Source organism: Chrysemys picta, chromosome 9, assembly GCF_011386835.1.
Source record: "Chrysemys picta bellii isolate R12L10 chromosome 9, ASM1138683v2, whole genome shotgun sequence".
Classification (NCBI taxonomy): Eukaryota; Metazoa; Chordata; order Testudines; family Emydidae; genus Chrysemys; species Chrysemys picta.
This window is the reverse complement of record NC_088799.1, coordinates 75,573,140-75,592,687: the sequence shown is the minus strand read 5'-3', so window position 1 is coordinate 75,592,687 and position 19,548 is coordinate 75,573,140. Positions and strand designations below refer to the sequence as shown.

General features: G+C 43.4%; 1 protein-coding gene across 1 annotated transcript in view; it reads left to right on the top strand.

The window, feature by feature from the left end:
- Positions 1–1,257: 1,257 nt before the first annotated feature.
- LOC101933276 (uncharacterized) overlaps positions 1,258–19,548 on the top strand; it is a 34,093-nt gene continuing 15,802 nt past the window's right edge. Inside the window, exons 1-4 of the mRNA XM_005284534.4 lie at positions 1,258–3,449; positions 7,587–7,692; positions 12,718–12,909; positions 15,001–15,103. Coding sequence (XP_005284591.1) covers positions 3,374–3,449; positions 7,587–7,692; positions 12,718–12,909; positions 15,001–15,103 — 477 coding nt within the window. The 5' untranslated portion in view covers positions 1,258–3,373. The remainder of the gene's footprint in view (positions 3,450–7,586; positions 7,693–12,717; positions 12,910–15,000; positions 15,104–19,548) is intronic.

Below are 19,548 nucleotides of genomic sequence, written 5' to 3'. Positions count from 1 at the left end.
TTCTGCTTCTTCTATTTGCTGCAGTGTGCACATTTCTGCAACTTTTTTTTAATTAAGGGAATTTGCCCTTCAAGAGATTTTTTTCAGCCTACGAAAGGGTCTCTACCAAGTCTTGATAAATCTCTGCACTTTCCTGGTTAGAGCAGCTTGCATCATCAGGCCAAAATAAATGTATTTCTGAACAGTTGCTGATTTTTCCCCCCCCCCCATCAACTATATATTTTTATTTCTTCTAGAGCAGGGGTGGCCAACCTGAGCCTGAGAAGGAGCCAGAATTTACCAATGTACATTGCCAAAGAGCCACAGTAATATGTCAGCAGCCTCCTCATCAGCTCCCCGCCCCCACCCCCAGTGACTCCTGCCCACCGGCAGCCCCACTGATCAGCGCCTCCCTCTCCCTCCCCATGCCTCCCGCCCACTACAATCAGCTGTTTCACAGCATACAGGAAGCTCTTGGGGGGGGGGAAAGGGGGAGGAGCAAGGGCACAGCAGGCTCTGGAGAAGGGGCAGGACCCTTGGGGAAAGGGGTGGAGTCAGGTCAGGACCTGGGGCAGAGCCGGGTTGAGCAGTGAGCTCTACTGGCACATTGGAAAGTTAGCGCCTGTAGCTCCAGCTGCATATTAACTCCAGAGCCACAGGTTGGCCACCCCTGTTCTAGAGAGACTTCATTCCACAAATTTAAAAAACAAACTCAGTCTAGAGGACACCCAATCAATTCCCATTTGTGTTGTGATCCCATCAGACCTCACATGTTAAACCACATTGAGCTGGCTCAGTTCTTGGATAAGAGGCCTAACAGGAATGCCAGGAAGCCGCAGGAAGTAGTGTTGGTATAGTCCGCACTATAGCTGGCACATTTTCTCTTATTTGCTATTGAACCACTGTGCTGGGATGGAGGTTAGCAGGCATTGTGCAGCAAGAGAAATCAAGTTCCTGACCACTTGTGACCATTAAAGATTCCATGGCATTTTTTTGTCATGTAGGAATGTTAATCCCAGAGTCTAGACCAAATTTCACGTAAGGATGTTACATTGGGTCTGATCAGACTTCTTTGGTTATTTCTACTGTGCAGTAAAACACCTGCGGTTGGCCTGTGTCAGCTGACTTGAGCTCACATGTCTCAGACTGCAGTGCTATCAAATTTCAATGGAGATGTTTGGGCTCAGGCTGGAGCCCGGGCTCTGGGCTGGACTGAGGGTTCAAGACCCCAGGTTCCAGCCTGAGCCCAAATGTCCCCACTGCAATTTAATAGCCACACAGTCTGTGACCTGTGGGCCCAAGTCAGCTGACACAGGCCAACCACAGGTGTTTAATTGCAGTATAGACATACCCTATGAAGACCCTTGCATTGATATCTTTATCTTTCTTGGTACAATTCCCTTGGCCCAAACCCTGCATTAACTTTTCCAAAAGACCAACCTCAGGAAAACCATGATAGTGTCCTTGCAGTTTTCCTGCAGGTGTATCTGGGTCCATTCTGCCTCCCTGCCTTCCCTCTTCACTTCTGGCTCAGCAGTGGTCTACTACCACTCACTTTTATATAGTGTCTTTGTGTGCTGCTAAAATCATGGCTGCATTTCAGTGCTGGATAAATGATCCCTCTCTATAATTTGCATGTCAGTTTAAGTGCTATGTGAACCTGTGGGCTGAAAAGCATATTATAAGTGTAAGATCTTTGTTTACTCCACTGAAGTCAATAGAGCTACAGGATTGTGACAGTGGCCTGAATAAAGCTAAAGTTCAGTTTGAAATAAATCTAAGTTTATTTCCTCATATACAGAAAGAACAAAGTTCAGGGGAAATTTCTGTAGTGTAACAATTATCAGCTTGTCTTACTGGAAACTTAGGGCAAAGAACATGGAATTGTAAATACCCCCCTTCAGAAATAGAATTGAAGATGTATAAACTTGGACGATAGTATGTGCATTAGATAGTAAAGATGTAGGTGTTTCATTTTAAACTTTGGGAGAAGTGATTGGTAAAATCAAAGTGCAAATACTGTCAGCCATAGAAATCATAGCAAAAAATTGAATATGTCATGAACATGTTTTGTAACCAAACTATGGTATGGCCAGGGGAAAGAGGTATGGATAGAGTGATACTATATTCCAATAATGCTTGGCATCCAGAAAGGTCCTTTAGGGACCATTACAGTAAGGTACATATGAGAGCAACCTTGAGGTGCTCTAAGTTGTGGTGGGGGCCAAAATGAGTTCAGCCAACCAAGATTGAAAGGAGTGTGTTTTAAAAGGTAAAGTAAAGCCACTTTTATTTCCACTGGGTATGCATCAAGCAGAGCTCAATTGCACCTAAAGAGAGAGCCCACTTCCTTTACATAAAATTACATGAAAATGTCTCAGCATTTCTAAGCTCCAAATGGGAAAATGTTTGGAAGCCATTATTGGCCTGACAGCATGTTAATAAATGTTAGTGCATTTATTCCTGAGTAAATGGCTTTTTGATCAATGTCCTCCAGAATCACCGTAGCTCTATAGCTAACTGATATCAAGATGTCTTGATAGATGTAGGCCACAGTATTCTTTCAGTGTTCTCCTTCTTCCAGTCCAATGAAATGAAATATTACAGACTTTTTGGGTGCTTTTGTGTCAGTGAAGTAAGATACATGAATCTTTGCTGTACAAATATTAATTATAAAATGAAATATTAGATACTAAAATGTTACTGAATGTTTTAGGTTTGACATTTTGATTTTTTCTTTTTCTCTTCTCTTATTTGATAACTGTTACACAGAAGTTGTGCCAAATAGGAAAAAGAGAGATTTTTTTTCTACAGTCATTATACATCTTTTTGTTAATTCTAAAAATGTTTACTAATGAAATGCTTTATGTTCATTGTGTTAATAAGGCTTCAGTTTCATAGATTTCATATAGTTTAAGACCAGAAGGGACCATTAGATTATCTATTCTAACCTCCTGCGTATCATAGACTATTAAATTTCACCCACAATATTTCAGTCCTCAGAAAACTAAATTGTTGTGAAAAGCTACATTAAAGAAAGAACAGAGCTAAACAAATAAATGTTCTTATTGAATCTCTTTAACCCTTTATGCCACTAACGTGATTTTATTTACATGATTACAAGAGTTCAGAAAGAAAGGGGTTAATAGTAAAGATTTTTATAGACATATTTAGTAACCATAGAAGATTTATATGCTAATAAAAATGCCAGTAAGTTTATTAGAGAGAGGTTAATTAGTAATTATGTGCAGGGAAGGATGCTATAAACCAAGTTCAAAATCCGTGATCTTTGATCTGCTATGATAAAAGCAAAAGTAATAGCTGTTACTTTTAACAGCTGTTCAACAAATAGAGGAGAAGAATTTGAGTCGTCTCTTACTGTAACATCTTCACAATGTCCAATTTCAGCGACTTCTTACCTCTCATTGTCTTACTGTCGAGTGTTTTGCTGACTGAACAGGCTTCAGAACGTAAGAAATATTTAGGTTTCTTTGCAATATAGAAAAATGATGTTTTCAAGCAAAGTCCTGCTTACCTATTCACACTTTGTCCTAGTGGACAACATTCTTCTCTTGTGCTAGGTGGAAATGATGTTGAAATAGGAAAAAAGCAAAGATGTAAGGATGCTATTATGATAACTAACAATGTGTATATGTTATTAGAATTCTAGGCTTTTTGAATTCTGCAAGGTTATGATAATCTATAGAAAAGTAGGCATGTGAGATATAAAAATACCTGTCACTTTTGTTGGTAAAACTTTTGTCAGTCAGAGATGTGAAAAAGCACTCCCCCCGTCTGACAAAAGTTTCACCAACAAACATGCCAATGTGGACAGTACTATGTTGGAGAGAGACACTCTCCCATCAACATGGCTACTGTCGCTCGTTGGTGGGGGGCTCATTATGCTGGCGTGAGAGCTCTCCCGCCGGCATAGAGTGGCTACCCAGGAGACTTTACATGGTCTCAGTCCTACAGGGTGCTCCAATACTATGGTCCCTAATCCAGCAAAGTGCTTAAGCATATATTTGTTTTTAAAGGAAATCCATCCCACCTCTATCTACATGTTAATGGAATTGCAAATCAGTTTGTTTGTTTGTTTATTTAACTCCCTTAATGTTTTCTCATGACATCTCTAAAAAAACAAAATCCAAATGTACCTTTACCTTTCTTTTTTTGTTCTCTAGGAGTCACTTCCATTTGTGTTCTGTCAGCTAATATAAGTTTGCTGTAGAAACAGTATTAGTCTTCTCCTTTGTTCAAATGCTCCCAAATTACTTCCTACCCTTCTCAGATCTTTGAGAAATTTCTGGTCTGTTGGAAGAATTGTACTTTGTTGGGGGACCCTTCCTTCCTTTTGCCTCCCCCCATGATATCTTATGTCCTCTCTCTTAATTTCCTACTTACTCTCCCTAAAGCAATGGAATAGATGTTCTTATTGCCTCTCTGGAGTCTGGAATCTAAGGGTATGCCTTCACTGCAGTTCACCTGGGTCTGAGTAGCAAGGTATGGGAAGCCTGGATGTGGCGTGTCCATGATGCTAAGCGACACTTTATCTGTGTCCACATTGGCACTGCACTAACCCAGGCTAGATACTAGTATTTCTGGGGGGATAGCCCATGGTTCTTAGTGCTGCACTAAGCTGATCCGCTTTATGCATTTTTTCCCAGTGTATTGTGAGAGAACTTGTATCCTCCCTGGGCTCCTGGACATAAGAATCCATAGCCCACCAATGCAGTAAACTAAAGTACTTCCACCTCTGTATGATCCTCACTTCTGTCAGCAGCCACCATTCCAGCAGATGCCAAGGCATGGCTCCAGCTTAGGATCATGACCTATTCTAGCTGTTGGCATTAATGCAACACCTGTTTTTACAACTGGAGGCAAAGAGAAGGCATTTCAGCAGTGACTTGTTGCCTGAGAATGAAGCAGAGGTCTTGGTTAGGAGATCATGCGGGCTGCATGCAGACATGGCGAAGGAGAGACATCTAATGTGAGCTTAATAGCTATGGAATTCCCATGCTGACCAGTGGTTCTGGAGCAGAACCACAGGCACAGAGTGGTTGGGACTACCTTGTCATGCATATGGGGATCATCAGCAGTGGCTCCAGAACTTCTGCATGAGGAAGGACACCTTCATGGAGCTACATGAGGAACTTGCCTTGACCCTTCAGCGCCAGGAGACACATGAGGGCACCCATACCAAACCAGAAGTGGGTTGCTATTGGCATCTGGAAGCAGGCTGCCCCATCCTGTGGTCTATCCATAGCTAGTGAAGATTGCTAATATCCCTGTGTCCTGGGGTTTATTTACCCTACACTGGACCAGTGACCAAAGGGTTAGTACAGGCACTGCTGATTGGAAGTCTCACAGTAGCTGGGAAGCAGAGCAGCATGGTGGCTACCAGAGGAGTGAGCAGACTGAAAGGAGATCCTGCCAGCAAGCTACTCAAGAACTGCCCAAAGACAACATCCCAGGAGGAGGACAGGCAGGAGAGCTTGCAGAGATCCAGGAGAGGATAGGAAAAGAAGCTCAGGGTATTGTCAGAGTCAAAGAATCCTGATTCTGCTTACCTAGCTCGAGAGCCCTGAACTGGAACCAGGAGTGCAAGTAGGGAGGTACGCTCCAGTACGCAGTACCAACAAGAGATTTTTAGTGGGTATGGAGTACTGGAAAGATTTGGGATGGCTAGGGCCCCCCCCCCCCCCCCCCCCCCAGAGGAGAGGTGGGGTGGAGCTGCACTCTGCTCCTTAAGGCTAGGGAGGGCATTCATTCTTTATATGGGTTTAACAGCACAATACATATGCTAACAAACTTAAACAAAGCCTTTGTTTAAGTTTGTTAGCATATGTATTGTGCTGTTAAGTTGGTCAGGAGCCCTCAAGAGGGGGACGGAAGGTGTTTAAACAGTGGTTTTGATTCCTGCTCCAGCCTCTGGACTTTGATGGGAGCATGCTAACCATGGGACTGAGGACTTTAAGGTAATCTGGAGCCTTCATATTTCCTTGATCCTTTGCAGATGGACTTATGAGTTGTATATGGTACAAAGACTGTTCTAGCCTGAAAAAACACACTCCTGAGCGATGCAAGTTTCAGCGCTGCAAAGTGGTAGTGCACCAGAGCTGGTAGCTACTCCCCTCGTGGGGCTGGGTTTTTTTATAGCGCTGGGAGAGCTCTCTCCCAGCAGTGGTGCTGCGACTACACAGCCATGTTGAAGCGCTGCTGCGGCAGCGTTTTAACGTTGGTAGTGAACATACCCTTAGATAAAGGTAAGCTGGCAGAACCTTAGTTCGGACATAAGAGGAGGCACTGATAGTGTGTTAAGGGAAAGTGGGGTGATTGTCCTTCCTATTCTTCTTTCATTTAAGAAGTTTTCAATTTGGGGTCCTGCTGGATCTTCAATGACACCTGGAAGTACAGGTGCCAGCAGGGGCCAAAAGCATTATTTTGCAACTGCATCTGTTTAACAGATGCAGTTGTAAAATATTAGACAGGTAAGGGGGGTGTCAGAGGGGACGGGGAGAGCATGGGGGCCCCGGGATGAGGGCGAGGTGGGGAGGAGTCACATGGAGGGTCACATTGGGAGGTCACGTGCCCCCCCCTTGTGTCCCTCCCATGCGAGAGCAGTACCTGCAAGAAATGACAGCATTGACGGAGGTTACTGAGGAGCAGCAAGAGGCTGCTATTTACAGGGTCCCTGGCCTGGAGCCCAGAGTAGTGGGTGGGCCTGGGTCCCTCCCCACTCACCACAGGGGAAGTGGCTGGACTGTTGGACAGAGATACCTCCTCCCCTCTACCCCCCGCCAGAAGGGGGAAACACTGAAGGAAACCTGGATGGTGACACAGCCGGAGGGGTGAGTCGCAAAGAGGACGCTGCAGTTCTGTGAGCTGAGAGAGGAGCCATTGGCTGGAACAGAAACAAAGTGCCGGTGTGCAGACAATGGACCTGGGTGTCGGCCTTGAGTTAATCCCCAGCATGACCAAGAGGAGGCGCTAGTCTGGCAATGAGGGTGACACCCCATGACATCATTACTTCTGCAGTCAAGATATACCCTAAGTGGCCATTCTCATTGTGACATCACTTCCTGCCAGTGATTCTATACTTAGATTAATTTAGTATGCTATTGCAGTGTCTTGATTTTGTCAACTGTCAGCCAAAAATCTAACTAAAAAACTCTGTAATAAAGGTAAAGGTCTGATCCTCTAACAGGTTTTGCAGGCCTCGTGATTTCTGGTGTCTAGCAAGGTTTAAATGACCACATTGAGAGAAATTCAGATATGGCAACACAGTTATTAAATCATAATACTTACATCTGATGGGTATGATTTACTGGCTAATGGAGGACAAATGAGACTGTAGGATACGGATTCAGAATAAAATAACTTGTGGGGGTAAGGCTTCATGTTTAAAAGGAGGAAATAATGAGGCTTCAAAGTGGTTCAGAACTATCAAACAGCAATTCTTATTCACTGCGGGGGGGAGGGGCAAGACTTACAGTTTAAAGATTATTTCACATAAATCCTGAGTTTCTGATGCAGACAAATATCCAGCATGCTCATCTGCATTACTTTACAGTTGAAGTGTTGTTTGTGTTTCTTTTAATTTACAGCCAATTGCACTGACATTGCCGACTTTGGTAATTGCTTGGGTAATACAGAAGGCTTCTGTCCAAAGGATATTGTTTGCGGGTGTAAAGGCAACAAACCTTTTTGCAAGTAAGTATTTTGGATGTGCTATGTAAGTGAGGCACCTACAATATATTATTGCTGATAAAGTAAACGAGGACCCTGCAATCTGATCCATGAAGGTTGACCCCTGTCGTCTTTTGGGCTCTGCACAGGCACAGATGGCTGTTCACAATAATCAGATTCAGGATCAGGTCCTAACATTGCTATATTTTACAGCATATGTAAGCCATAAACTTTATTGTTAAAGTTGCATAGAAGACCTATAACCCGCCATTTTCTCATGCTAATAATTGTCTCAAATACGTTCTGTTTTATCTTAAGCTTGAGGAAAATCTGTTTAAGTACAAGAATTTAAGATGCTTTTTTTTTGTGGGTGGGTATCTCAAAAAACAGTAGAACTTGAAGGAAGAGGCTTTAAAATATAGGAGCCTACAGTTAGGTTTTTACATCAACATTTAGGCTCCCCCAAGTGGTCTGATTTTTCAAAAGTGCAGAGCAACCATTGGTAGGAGTTGCTGAGTGGTCAGAACTTTTGAAAATTAGGCCACTTATTTGGGAGCCTGAATGTACATATAGACGCCTAAATTTAAGTTAATATTTTTAAAAATCTTGACCCAAACTTCAAATGCCACATGTGTTTAGTCTTAATTGTCTGGGATATTGTAGTAAAAATAACAACTGAATCATGCACAGTACAAAATTTCTGCTAGCTTAGGCAAGGCCGTCTCTAGCTATTTTGGTGCCCTATGCAACCCCCCAGGCCGCCAAGGGGGGAAGTGGGGAGGGCTGGCCCCAGGCCTCCATGGGCGCGAGCAGGGGAGGGGACTGGCCCCAGGCCTCTGTGGGGGGCTGTGTGGAGCCTCACCCCAGGCATCCATGGGAGAGGGGTGGGCTGGCCTCCATGGAGGAGGGGGCTGGCCATTTCCTGTGGGAAGTGGAGTGACCTGGCCCCCAGCCTGCTCCGCTCCCCTGGCTCCCAGCCGTGCCGCCGGCAAGTGCTGGGGTGCGGTTTTCTCCTCCCCCTGTGCCTGGGAGCCAGGGGAGTGGAGCAGGCTGGGGACAGGTCGCTCTACTTACCACACGGTGAGTGCAAGGTCTGGCCTGGCTGCAATCTTCAGGGGAGTGGGGGCGGAGCAGGGACAGGGCTGGAGCAGGGGCTGGAGCAGCACCCAGCTGTGCAGGACACCAGGAAATTTGGGGCAAATTTCCTGGTGCCCTATGCAGCTGCATGCTTTGCGTAAGGATGGCCCTGAGCTTAAGAGTGGTGTTACAATTCTGTCACTATGGAGTACTGTAAATGCATAGTCAGGAATGCTCTTTGTGGGTGCAAGGGTTTGCCTGTATTGAGCCAGTTGTAGGACTGAAGCCATAGCTTCCTTTTAATTCTGTTTTCTGCCTGCTTCCTCTAACCCCACCCTCAAAAACAAACAATTAAACACAAGAAGACATTGCCTCTCCCCATCCCCCCAAAAAGGCAAACTACATGCCAAAACTTAGGTTAATGCAATATTCCTTACAATTTTAAATACATTGGAAAAACAGAAGAAAGTTTCTCATACAGTAATAACATTAACTCCCCCATTTTGCATAATTTTATGTTCCTAATTTATTTTGATTTATGATATTACACAAAAGTGTGTACCTAAGGCACTAAATGCTTTTTACATCCATTAAAATACACTCTTTAAATGAGACTAAAACTAGCGTCCTCTTTTCATCCTCAAAATCATCTTTCCTTTTTAAAGATATCTAGCCATTTGAGCTGAAAATATAAGTACCAAATTAATCTTTTGTATCCAGCATATTAGTCCTTTATGTGGCATATACTGTAGTCAGTCTCTGAAATGTTTTGCTACAGAAAGTTATTAACTCAAATACCAGAGTAGGATAACTTTATGGCCATGAATCACATTTATAGCTATGCAAATTGAGATATTAATAATGATAATCTAATGCCATGTATTGGGGCACAATCTGATCACCTACAGGATTTGGGAAAGAATTTCTCCCATATGCAGTTATAGCATTGCCCAGTTGATTAAACAAATGAAATGGGGCAACTCCTGGAGGTAGAATACCTAATTAGATGGATAATATGGCAAATCCTATATGCCTACATTTCAGCTCAATGCAATTTGAAAATGACAATATACTACATTAGAGAGACAGGATGGGTGAGGCTACAGCTAAACACAAGGTTTAGCATAAGTAGTTAAATATGTAAAATATGTGTTAACTATTTATGCTAAGCAATCTGTTCCACCTTGTGTTTAGCTGTGACACTGAGTACATTTCCTGGACCTGAAGAAGAGTTATGTGTAAGCTCAAAAGCTTGTCTCTTTCACCAACAGCAGTTGGTCCTATAAAAGATATCACCTCACCCACCTGTCTCTCTAATATCCTGGGACCAACACAGCTACAACAACACTGCATACAATATACAACATTGTGAAAATTGATATTTATAATGAAACATATAAATCCACTTTAATCTAAATTAAAAAGTATGGCTAAGCAAAGTATTCTCAGTGGAGGGGTTCCAACTATGGAACAAACTTCCAGAGAGCATTAGGCAAATCCAGAGTCTGAATCTCATTAAAAAGCAACAGAGGGTCCTGTGGCACCTTTAAGACTAACAGAAGTATTGGGAGCATAAGCTTTCGTGGGTAAGAACCTCACTTCTTCAGATGCAAGTAATGGAAATTTCCAGAGGCAGGTATAAATCAGTATGGAGATAACGAGGTTAGTTCAATCAGGGAGGGTGAGGTGCTCTGCTAGCAGTTGAGGTGTGAACACCAAGGGAGGAGAAACTGCTTCTGTAGTTGGATGGCCATTCACATTCTTTGTTTAATCCTGATCTGATGGTGTCAAATTTGCAAATGAACTGGAGCTCAGCAGTTTCTCTTTGGAGTCTGGTCCTGAAGTTTTTTTGCTGTAAGATGGCTACCTTTACATCTGCTATTGTGTGGCCAGGGAGGTTGAAGTGTTCTCCTACAGGTTTTTGTATATTGCCATTCCTGATATCTGACTTGTGTCCATTTATCCTCTTGCGTAGTGACTGTCCAGTTTGGCCAATGTACATAGCAGAGGGGCATTGCTGGCACATAATGGCATATATAACATTGGTGGACGTGCAGGTGAATGAGCCAGTGATGTTGTAGATGATCTGGTTAGGTCCTGTGATGGTGTTGCTGGTGTAGATATGTGGGCAGAGTTGGCGTCGAGGTTTGTTGCTGAGGTTGATGGTCATCATCTGGACCCATGGGAAGGAGACCCTGGAAGAATTCCACCATGATTTCAACAGCTTCCACCCCACCATCAACCTCAGCCTGGACCAATCTACGTGGGAGATCCACTTCCTAGACACCACAGTACAAATAAGCGATGGCCACGTTAACACCACCCTATACTGAAAATCCACCTACCGCTATGCCTACCTTCATGCCTCCAGCTTCCACCCCGGACACACCACATGATCCATCGTCTACAGCCAAGCGCTGAGGTACAACCGCATCTGCTCCAACCCCTCAGACAGAGACCAACACCTACAAGATCTTCACCAAGCATTCTCAAATCTGCAATACCCACACAAGGAAATAAAGAAACAAATCAACAGAGCCAGACGTGTACCCCGAAGCCTCCTGCTACAAGACAGGCCCAAAAAAGAAACCAACAGAACTCCACTGGCCATCAGCTACAGTCCTCAGCTTAAACCTCTCCAACGCAGCATCAGTGATCTACAACCCATCCTGGACAATGATCCCTCACTTTCACAGACCTTGGGAGGCAGGCCAGTCCTCGCCCACAGACAACCCGCCAACCTTAAGCATATTCTCACCAGCAACCACGCACCGCACCATAACAACTCTAACTCAGGAACCAACCCATGCAACAAACCTCGATGCCAACTCTGCCCACATATCTACACCAGCAACACCATCACAGGACCTACCCAGATCAGCTACATCATCACCGGCTCATTCACCTGCACGTCCACCAATGTTATATATGCCATTATGTGCCAGCAATGCCCCTCTGCTATGTACATTGGCCAAACTGGACAGTCACTACGCAAGAGGATAAATGGACACAAGTCAGATATCAGGAATGGCAATATACAAAAACCTGTAGGAGAACACTTCAACCTCCCTGGCCACACAATAGCAGATGTAAAGGTAGCCATCTTACAGCAAAAAAACTTCAGGACCAGACTCCAAAGAGAAACTGCTGAGCTCCAGTTCATTTGCAAATTTGACACCATCAGATCAGGATTAAACAAAGAATGTGAATGGCTATCCAACTACAGAAGCAGTTTCTCCTCCCTTGGTGTTCATACCTCTACTGCTAGCAGAGCACCTCACCCTCCCTGATTGAACTAACCCCATTATCTCCATACTGATTTATACCTGCCTCTGGAAATTTCCATTACTTGCATCTGAAGAAGTGAGGTTCTTACCCACGAAAGCTTATGCTCCCAATACTTCTGTTAGTCTTAAAGATGCCATAGGACCCTCTGTTGCCTTTTACAGATTCAGACTAACACGGCTACCCCTCTGAGACTTGAATCTCATTAGAAAATGCTGCAAAATCTTCAAAAAGGCATTTCTACCACAAGCATGACATTCATCACACTGACACACCTTCTACAGAAAAAAAACTGTAAATAGCAAACAAAACCCTGAAAGAAACCAGCTTTAAAAATAAAAGTGAATTAATAAAAAAAAAATTATAAAAACCCTACTCCAAGCAGGGTTTTAACCCTGAAAAGGCAGAAGAGCCAGAGACTCCATGAAGTTCCCTATGGACTTTGCTATTGCTGTTGATTTTACATGGAAAGTGCACAGATACAACAGTGGTGGACAGCGGTATAAAACTTTAAGATCGATAATGCTTCATAAAAGTAATGGATCTGTGGACTCCTGGCATACTTCACTCAATAACAGAACAAAATGTTTTCTTTTTTCTGAATTATTGAAGGGTTTTTTTTTTTTTAATTAGAATATTGTTCCTTTTAAGAAACACACTTCTTTTTTTTTTTTTTTAATTTGGCAGATGTCCTTACTTCCGAGGCCTCTGGGGAGATTACTGGTACATGGGTCACAAATGTGAACAACTCTGGAATACTTTGGACTTGATTTTAGTAACTGTACTTCCTGCAGTAGCACTGGCTTTCCTAGTTGGTGTAATAATACAGTGTGTCTACTACTGTAAAAACAAGTCAAATAAAAGTGTTAAAGGAGCTAGGTAAGTTATTTTTTACATAATTAAATGTTTTTGCTGATCAAAGAAATGAATCTAGAAATAATTAACTGCTTATTTTATGTATATGTTGGACGACTTCAATAGAGGATCATAATTTTTTACAAATCAACTCAAAAGAATTGTGTGGAAGAGTTGGTCTCAATATAATGGAACAGATACCCAAACTTTGTGTGACATGTAAAACAAAGCAAATCCTGGAATTTGAATTTATTTGCAGCTTCTGGTGATTTAAATTAACAGTGTTTACAGTCCAAAATCTCCACCCACTTTGTATCTGATCTATTTTAAGACTAAATCAAAAAACATCATATCAAAACTAGGGTTGTCAAACTATTTTTAAAAATTGCGATTAATCATGAGATTTTAAAACATCGTGATTAATCACAGTTTTAATTGCTAATTCTGTTAATAATAGAATACCATTTATTTAAATATTTTGGGTGTTTTCTACATTTTCAAATATTGATTTAAATTACAATACAGAATACAAAATGTACAGCGCTAACTTGATATTATTTTATTACAAATATTTGCACTGTAAAAAAGTAAAAGTAATTTTTTCAATTCACCTCATACAAGTACTGTAATGCAATCTATATCGTGAAACAGCAACTTACAAATCTACATTTGTGTTTGTTTGTTACATAACTGCACTCAAATAAAACAATGTAAAACTTCAGATCCTACCAGTGCACTCAGTCCTACTTCTTGTTCAGCCAATTGTTAAGACAAACCAGTTTGTTTACATTTACGGGAGATAATGCTGCCCACTTCTTATTTACAATGTCACCTGAAAGTGAGGACAGGCATTCACATGGCACTGTTATAGCTGGCGTTGCAAAGTATTCACATGCCAGACATGCTAAACATTTGTATGCCCCTTCATTCTTTGACCACCATTCCAGAGGACATGCTTCCACGTTGATGACTGGTTCTGCTCGATAACGATCCAAAGTAGTGTGGAATGATGCCAGTTCATTTTCACCATCTGAGTTAGATGCCACCAACAGAAGTTTGATTTTCCTTTTTGGTGATTCGGATTCTGTAGTTTCTGCATCGGAATGTTGCTATTTTAAGACTTCTGACAACATGACATTGTCCCTCTAAGATTTTGGAAAGCACTTCAGATTCTTAAATCTTGGGTTGAGTGCTATAGCTATCTTTAGAAATCTCATATTGGTACCTTCTTTGTGTTCTTAAATCAAACAACATGTGCTGGGTCGTCATCTGAGACTGCCATAATATGAAATATATGGCAGAATGCGGGTAAAATCACAGAGCAGGAGACATAATTCTCCCCAAGGAGTTCAGTCACAAATTTAATTAACACATTAGGTTTCTTTTAAGGAGCATCATCAGCGTGGAAATATGTCCTCTGGAATAGTGGCCAAAGCATGAAGGGGCTTACAAATGTTTAGCATGTCTGGCACATTCTATATCTCCACAATACAGCAGGCTCAATTTTGGCCTCAGTTAAGCCTCTGCAGCACAGTCCATGAAGTTGCACAGGTGTAAATGAGGGGGACATTTGGCCCAACATTTGCAATTTACTTCAGCAAGTGTTTTTAGTTAACATCTACGGCCACTGAATACACTTTTATCATGATTAATTGGCATGGTACATACTAATCTATGCAGTTGAGGATTGTAATAAAGATTCAGTGTTCTTAATCTATATCAGGGTTGGCAACCTTTTAGAAGTGGTGTGCCGAGTCTTCATTTATTCACTCTGATTTAAGGTTTCGCGTGCCAGTAATACATTTTAATGTTTTTAGAAGGTCTCTTTCTATAAGTCTATAATATATAACTAAACTATTGTTATATGTAAAGTAAATAAGGTTTTTAAAATGTTTAAGTAACTTCATTTAAAATTAAATTTAAAATGCAGAGCCCCCCGGACCGGTAGCCAGGACCCGGGCACTGTGAGTGCCACTGAAAATCAGCTCGCATGCCGCAGGTTGCCTACCCCTGGTCTATATTGTACCTGTGTACAAGGGAGAAGGAGGACCTAAGTTTTTCATAAAAGACATGTTCATGAACATACTCCACATCATGGTTTGTTTTTAATTTCAGGAAACAGGCAAGACAAACAAAACTCGAGTCACAGCATAACCCTGTGTTTGTACCTGAGCTGGGTGATAACTCAAGATATGTTTCTCAACAGCAGTGGGCTAAGGTAAAAAAGTGAAATATTTGCCATCTAGCTTGTGTCACATGCACCCATTTCAAGTGGAAATCAGATGTGATTTTGTAATGTTCAATGTATTGGTGAATAGTATTTGAAACAGTATTTGCAATACATTTTTGTAGGCCAGTATGTTAAACAATCAGGGCTTAAAATCTGAGTTTGTCTTCATTCACCCAGTGCTTGATGCTGCCTTGCATCCAAGCAGTGCAGGTGAGAGGAGGAAACAAGCCAGCATTAAAAGTGCAATGAATACAGGCAAGTATGTGTGAATATAGTGCTTGTGAAAAACAGATCCTCAGTTTATCTACAGAACAGGTACTGCGTGGACAGCAGTAGTGCAGATTTCCACTGCTATGGTCTGCCAGTGTGTCTCAACACTGACCTCTAACAATAGTCAGCTCAGGTTGCTGAGAAAGTGCTTTGCTTTCCTATTCACTTTACTTATCGCTTTCCTAACAAACATAAATATACCCGTATGTAGTGTTGTTGTTTCCATGTTGGTCCCACAATATACCTGTCATGTTGCAATATGAGGCTCACACCTGCATTGTCATTACTGTAAATACAGAGTAAAATTGTTTGCCTGCAAATTTTAAAAACATGTTAAGTTCCGCATGTACAAAATAGATATGTTTACAAATTTGATGGGCGCATTTAAGGAAGCCTAGCAAGGATTTGTTCCATACCGTCTCTCTTGAAATATGTATCTAGAGACAACAGCTCAAGCTCTATGGTCGTGTTGTGTTGTAATGAAGATCTATCGGGGCAGATTCTTAGCTGATGTACTAGCATAACTGCTTTGAAATTAATGAAGCTATACTAATTTATACTTGCTTCGGGCCTGGCCCATCATGAAAAAAGATAATGTAATGCCTTAAAATTGGATACAATGAAATCTTAGACTAAAGCTGTATATAAGCTATGAATGTAAGTATTTCTTCCAACTGTATTTAGTTTGCCTTTCAATTTATTCTAGGTGAAGGGCTAACCTCTGGGTAAAACTGTAATAGTGTGGCCCTTCTTTCTCCTGCCACGTATGTTGTGAGACTTCTCATCTACAGACACTTCTGTGGGGTGGATTGGTTGGCATTGGCTAGCCAGCAGAGTATGGTTATGCATAACGTAATTTTCAGTTTGCCTCTGTTCTTATTCCCTAGATGAACAGTCAAGCATGTGATAGGACATATGTACTACATACTAAGAAGTTTTACCATAATTCATAATATAAATTCAATTAAAATACACAGTGTATCACTGAATTAGTATTGAGGCTGGAATACTTTAAACAACCACTTCCTGTTTTATAATTTTATATTTGGAACAAGGATGAGTCAAATCCTAAATTCACATTGAAGTGAACGTGCAGCAACGTCTTTTACTAGTTGGCTAAATTGACCTGAAGCACAGAAGTTACATAAAACTGGCCCAACGGCACACTGTGAGTCAATGACAGAGTCCTGCCTTCATTCTGGGATACATTCTTTAGGATAGTATCTAAACATTTATATGGCACTCATCACCATTGTGTCAAAGCGCCTCACAATCATTTTAATGAATTTTATCTTCACAAACTCCTTGTCAAACAGGGTAAATTAAGAGTAGCCCAAGGCCACAAAGGAAATCTATGACTGAGCTGGGACTTAAACTCCTGAGTGCCAGTCTATAGTGTCCTACTCACTAGACCATCCCTCCTATGCCAATATCCCACTCCTGACTCACAACTCTGTTCTCTAACCATAGACAACACAGTTTCAGTAACAGAGATTGCCACTTGTACTAGCCAGCAACGTAAAGAAGAAATGGCTATATAAACTTTCCCTGTATGAGATAAGGGACAGACAGGAACTCACTGTAATTTCCATATTCTCTATTTCTTCTTCGAGTGATTGTTCATGTCCATTCCAACCAGGTGTGCGCGCACCGCGTGCACGCCAGCCAGAAGATTTTTCCCTTAGCGTCCGTAGGGTTGGTCTTGGCTGGCGTCGGTGTATCAGCCAGCCCGAGATGTTCTGGATGGCATTGTAACCCTCCCCCGCCCGGTGTTGGACTCCCTTCTATGGTGGCTCGACCCGCGAGTGGTTTGTGCGGGAGTGCCTTTTGCCAGCCCTCATCCCTCTCTCTCTTTGGTGACGGACGCCTCGGACCTGGGCTGGGGAGCTCATCTAGGGGATCTCAGGACTCAGGCCTCTGGTCTCAGGCGGACCTCGCTCTGCACATCAATGTCAGAGAACTGAGAGCGGTGCGCCTGGCATGCCATGCTTTCAAAACCCACATAGCAGGCAAGCGCATATCAGTCCTCACGGACAACACCTCGGCAATGTTCTATATCAACAAACAGGGGGGTGCACGCTCCTCTCCCCTGTGCCGGGAAGCCCTCTCGCTGTGGGACTTCTGCGTAGAGCACTCAATCCACCTGCAGGTGTCATACCTCTCAGGGGTTCAGAACGCGCTGGCAAACAGTCTCAGCTGGACCTTCCACTGCCACAAGTGATCCCTCCAGCCAAACGTGGTGAGCTCAATCTTCCATCTCTGGGGCACTCCCCAGGTAGACCTGTTCACCACTTGCAGCAACAGGAAATGTCAGCTATTCTGCTCCCTCATGAGTCACAGCCTGGGGTCCATCGCGGATGCCTTCCTCCTCCCGTGTGGGGGGGCTGACTGCTCTATGCCTTCCCACCAATTCCGCTGGTTCACAAGGTGCTCCTCAAGATCCGCAGGGACCGGGACCGAGTCATACTAATAGCGCCGGTGTGGCCACGCCAGCACTGGTTCACGTCGCTCCTGGGAATGTCCGTAGCGGCACTGCTTACTTTACCGCTGGTTCCGGATCTGATCATGCAGGACCCTGGCCGACTCCAACACCCAAATCTAGAGTCGCTCCACCTCATGGCCTTGGATACTCCATGGCTAAACACCACGGAGCTGGCCTGCTCGGACCAAGTCAGACAGGTCCTCCTTGGTAGTAGAAAGCCCTCAACCAGAGCAACGTACCTTGCCAAGGGGAAGAGATTTTCCATCTGGGCGGGACAACGCAGTCAGCCGCCATTGCTTGCCCCCATACTGTTCGTACTGGACTACCTCCTTCACCTAAAACAACAAGACCTGTCCCTGTCATCGATAAGGGTCCACTTAGCCACCATCTCCTCCTTCCATCTGGGCACTGACGGCTTCTCGGTCTTCGCAAACCCTTTAGTCAGTCATTTCCTCAGGGGCCCCCATTCGCATCAGCCTGTCCTTTCCAGACTTAGGGGCCCTCCATTTGAATCACTGGTGACATGCTCCTTGCTCTGTCTCTCATACAAGGTCACATTCCTCGTGGCAATCATCTCGGCTAGATGGGTATCGGAGCTCAGAGCCCTTACGTCCGAGCCCCCTTACACAGTTTTTCATAAGGACCAGGTCCAACTCAGACCTCACTCGGCCTTTCTCCCCAAGGTTGTCTCCCAGTTCCACATGGTCCAGGACATCTTCCTCCTAGTGTTCTATCCCAAGCCACACTCCTCCGATAGGGAGCGCAGGCTGCACTCACTGGACGTACGTAGGGCCCTAGCCTTCTACATAGAGAGGACTAAGTCGTTCCAGAAGTCCGTCCAACTCTTCGTGGCCGTGGCGGACAGAATGAAAGGTCTCCCTGTCTCTTCTCAATGTATCTCGTCATGGATCACATCCTGCATTCGGGAGTGTTACGGCCTGGTGAGAGTGCCCACCCCGCCGATTACCGCCCTCCTCGGCGGCGTTCCTGGTGCAAGTCCCTACCCAGGAAATCTGCAAGGTGGCTATGTGGTCATCGATACATTCATGACGCACTATGCAATTACACAACAGGCTAGAAACAATGTGGCCTTTGGACGCGGTGAGCTCCAATCAATGCATGACTCTGACCCCACCTCCTGACCTTTGGCTTGTGAGTCACCTGGTTGGAATGGACATGAACAGTCACTCGAAGAAGAAAAAATGGTTACTCACTTTCTCGTAACTGTCGTTCTTCAACATGCGTTGTTCATGTCCATTCCAATACCCACCCTCCTACCCCTTTGTTGGAATAGCCAGCAAGAAGGAACTGAGGGGATGGAGAGTCGGTAAGGCCCTATATTGGGCGCCATGAAGGCGCCACTCCAGAGGGCAGTCAGGCCAACCCTACAGACGCTGCTAAGGGAAAAATCTTCCAGCTGGCGTGCACGCGGTGCGCACGCACCTGGCTGGAATGGACATGAACAACACATCTCAAAGAACAACAGTTACGAGAAAGTGAATAACCGTTTTTTTTTCATTTGGACCTGTGCATGTAAGTAATCTCATTTACAAACAACAAATCTGGCTGCCTGAGAAATTAAAGCAGATATCTGCCATGATAAATGTATTTGTAAAATATTTTAATAGAAAATCATTTATTTTATCACTTAACAGAAATACATAAGGCACAGTTTTTCTTT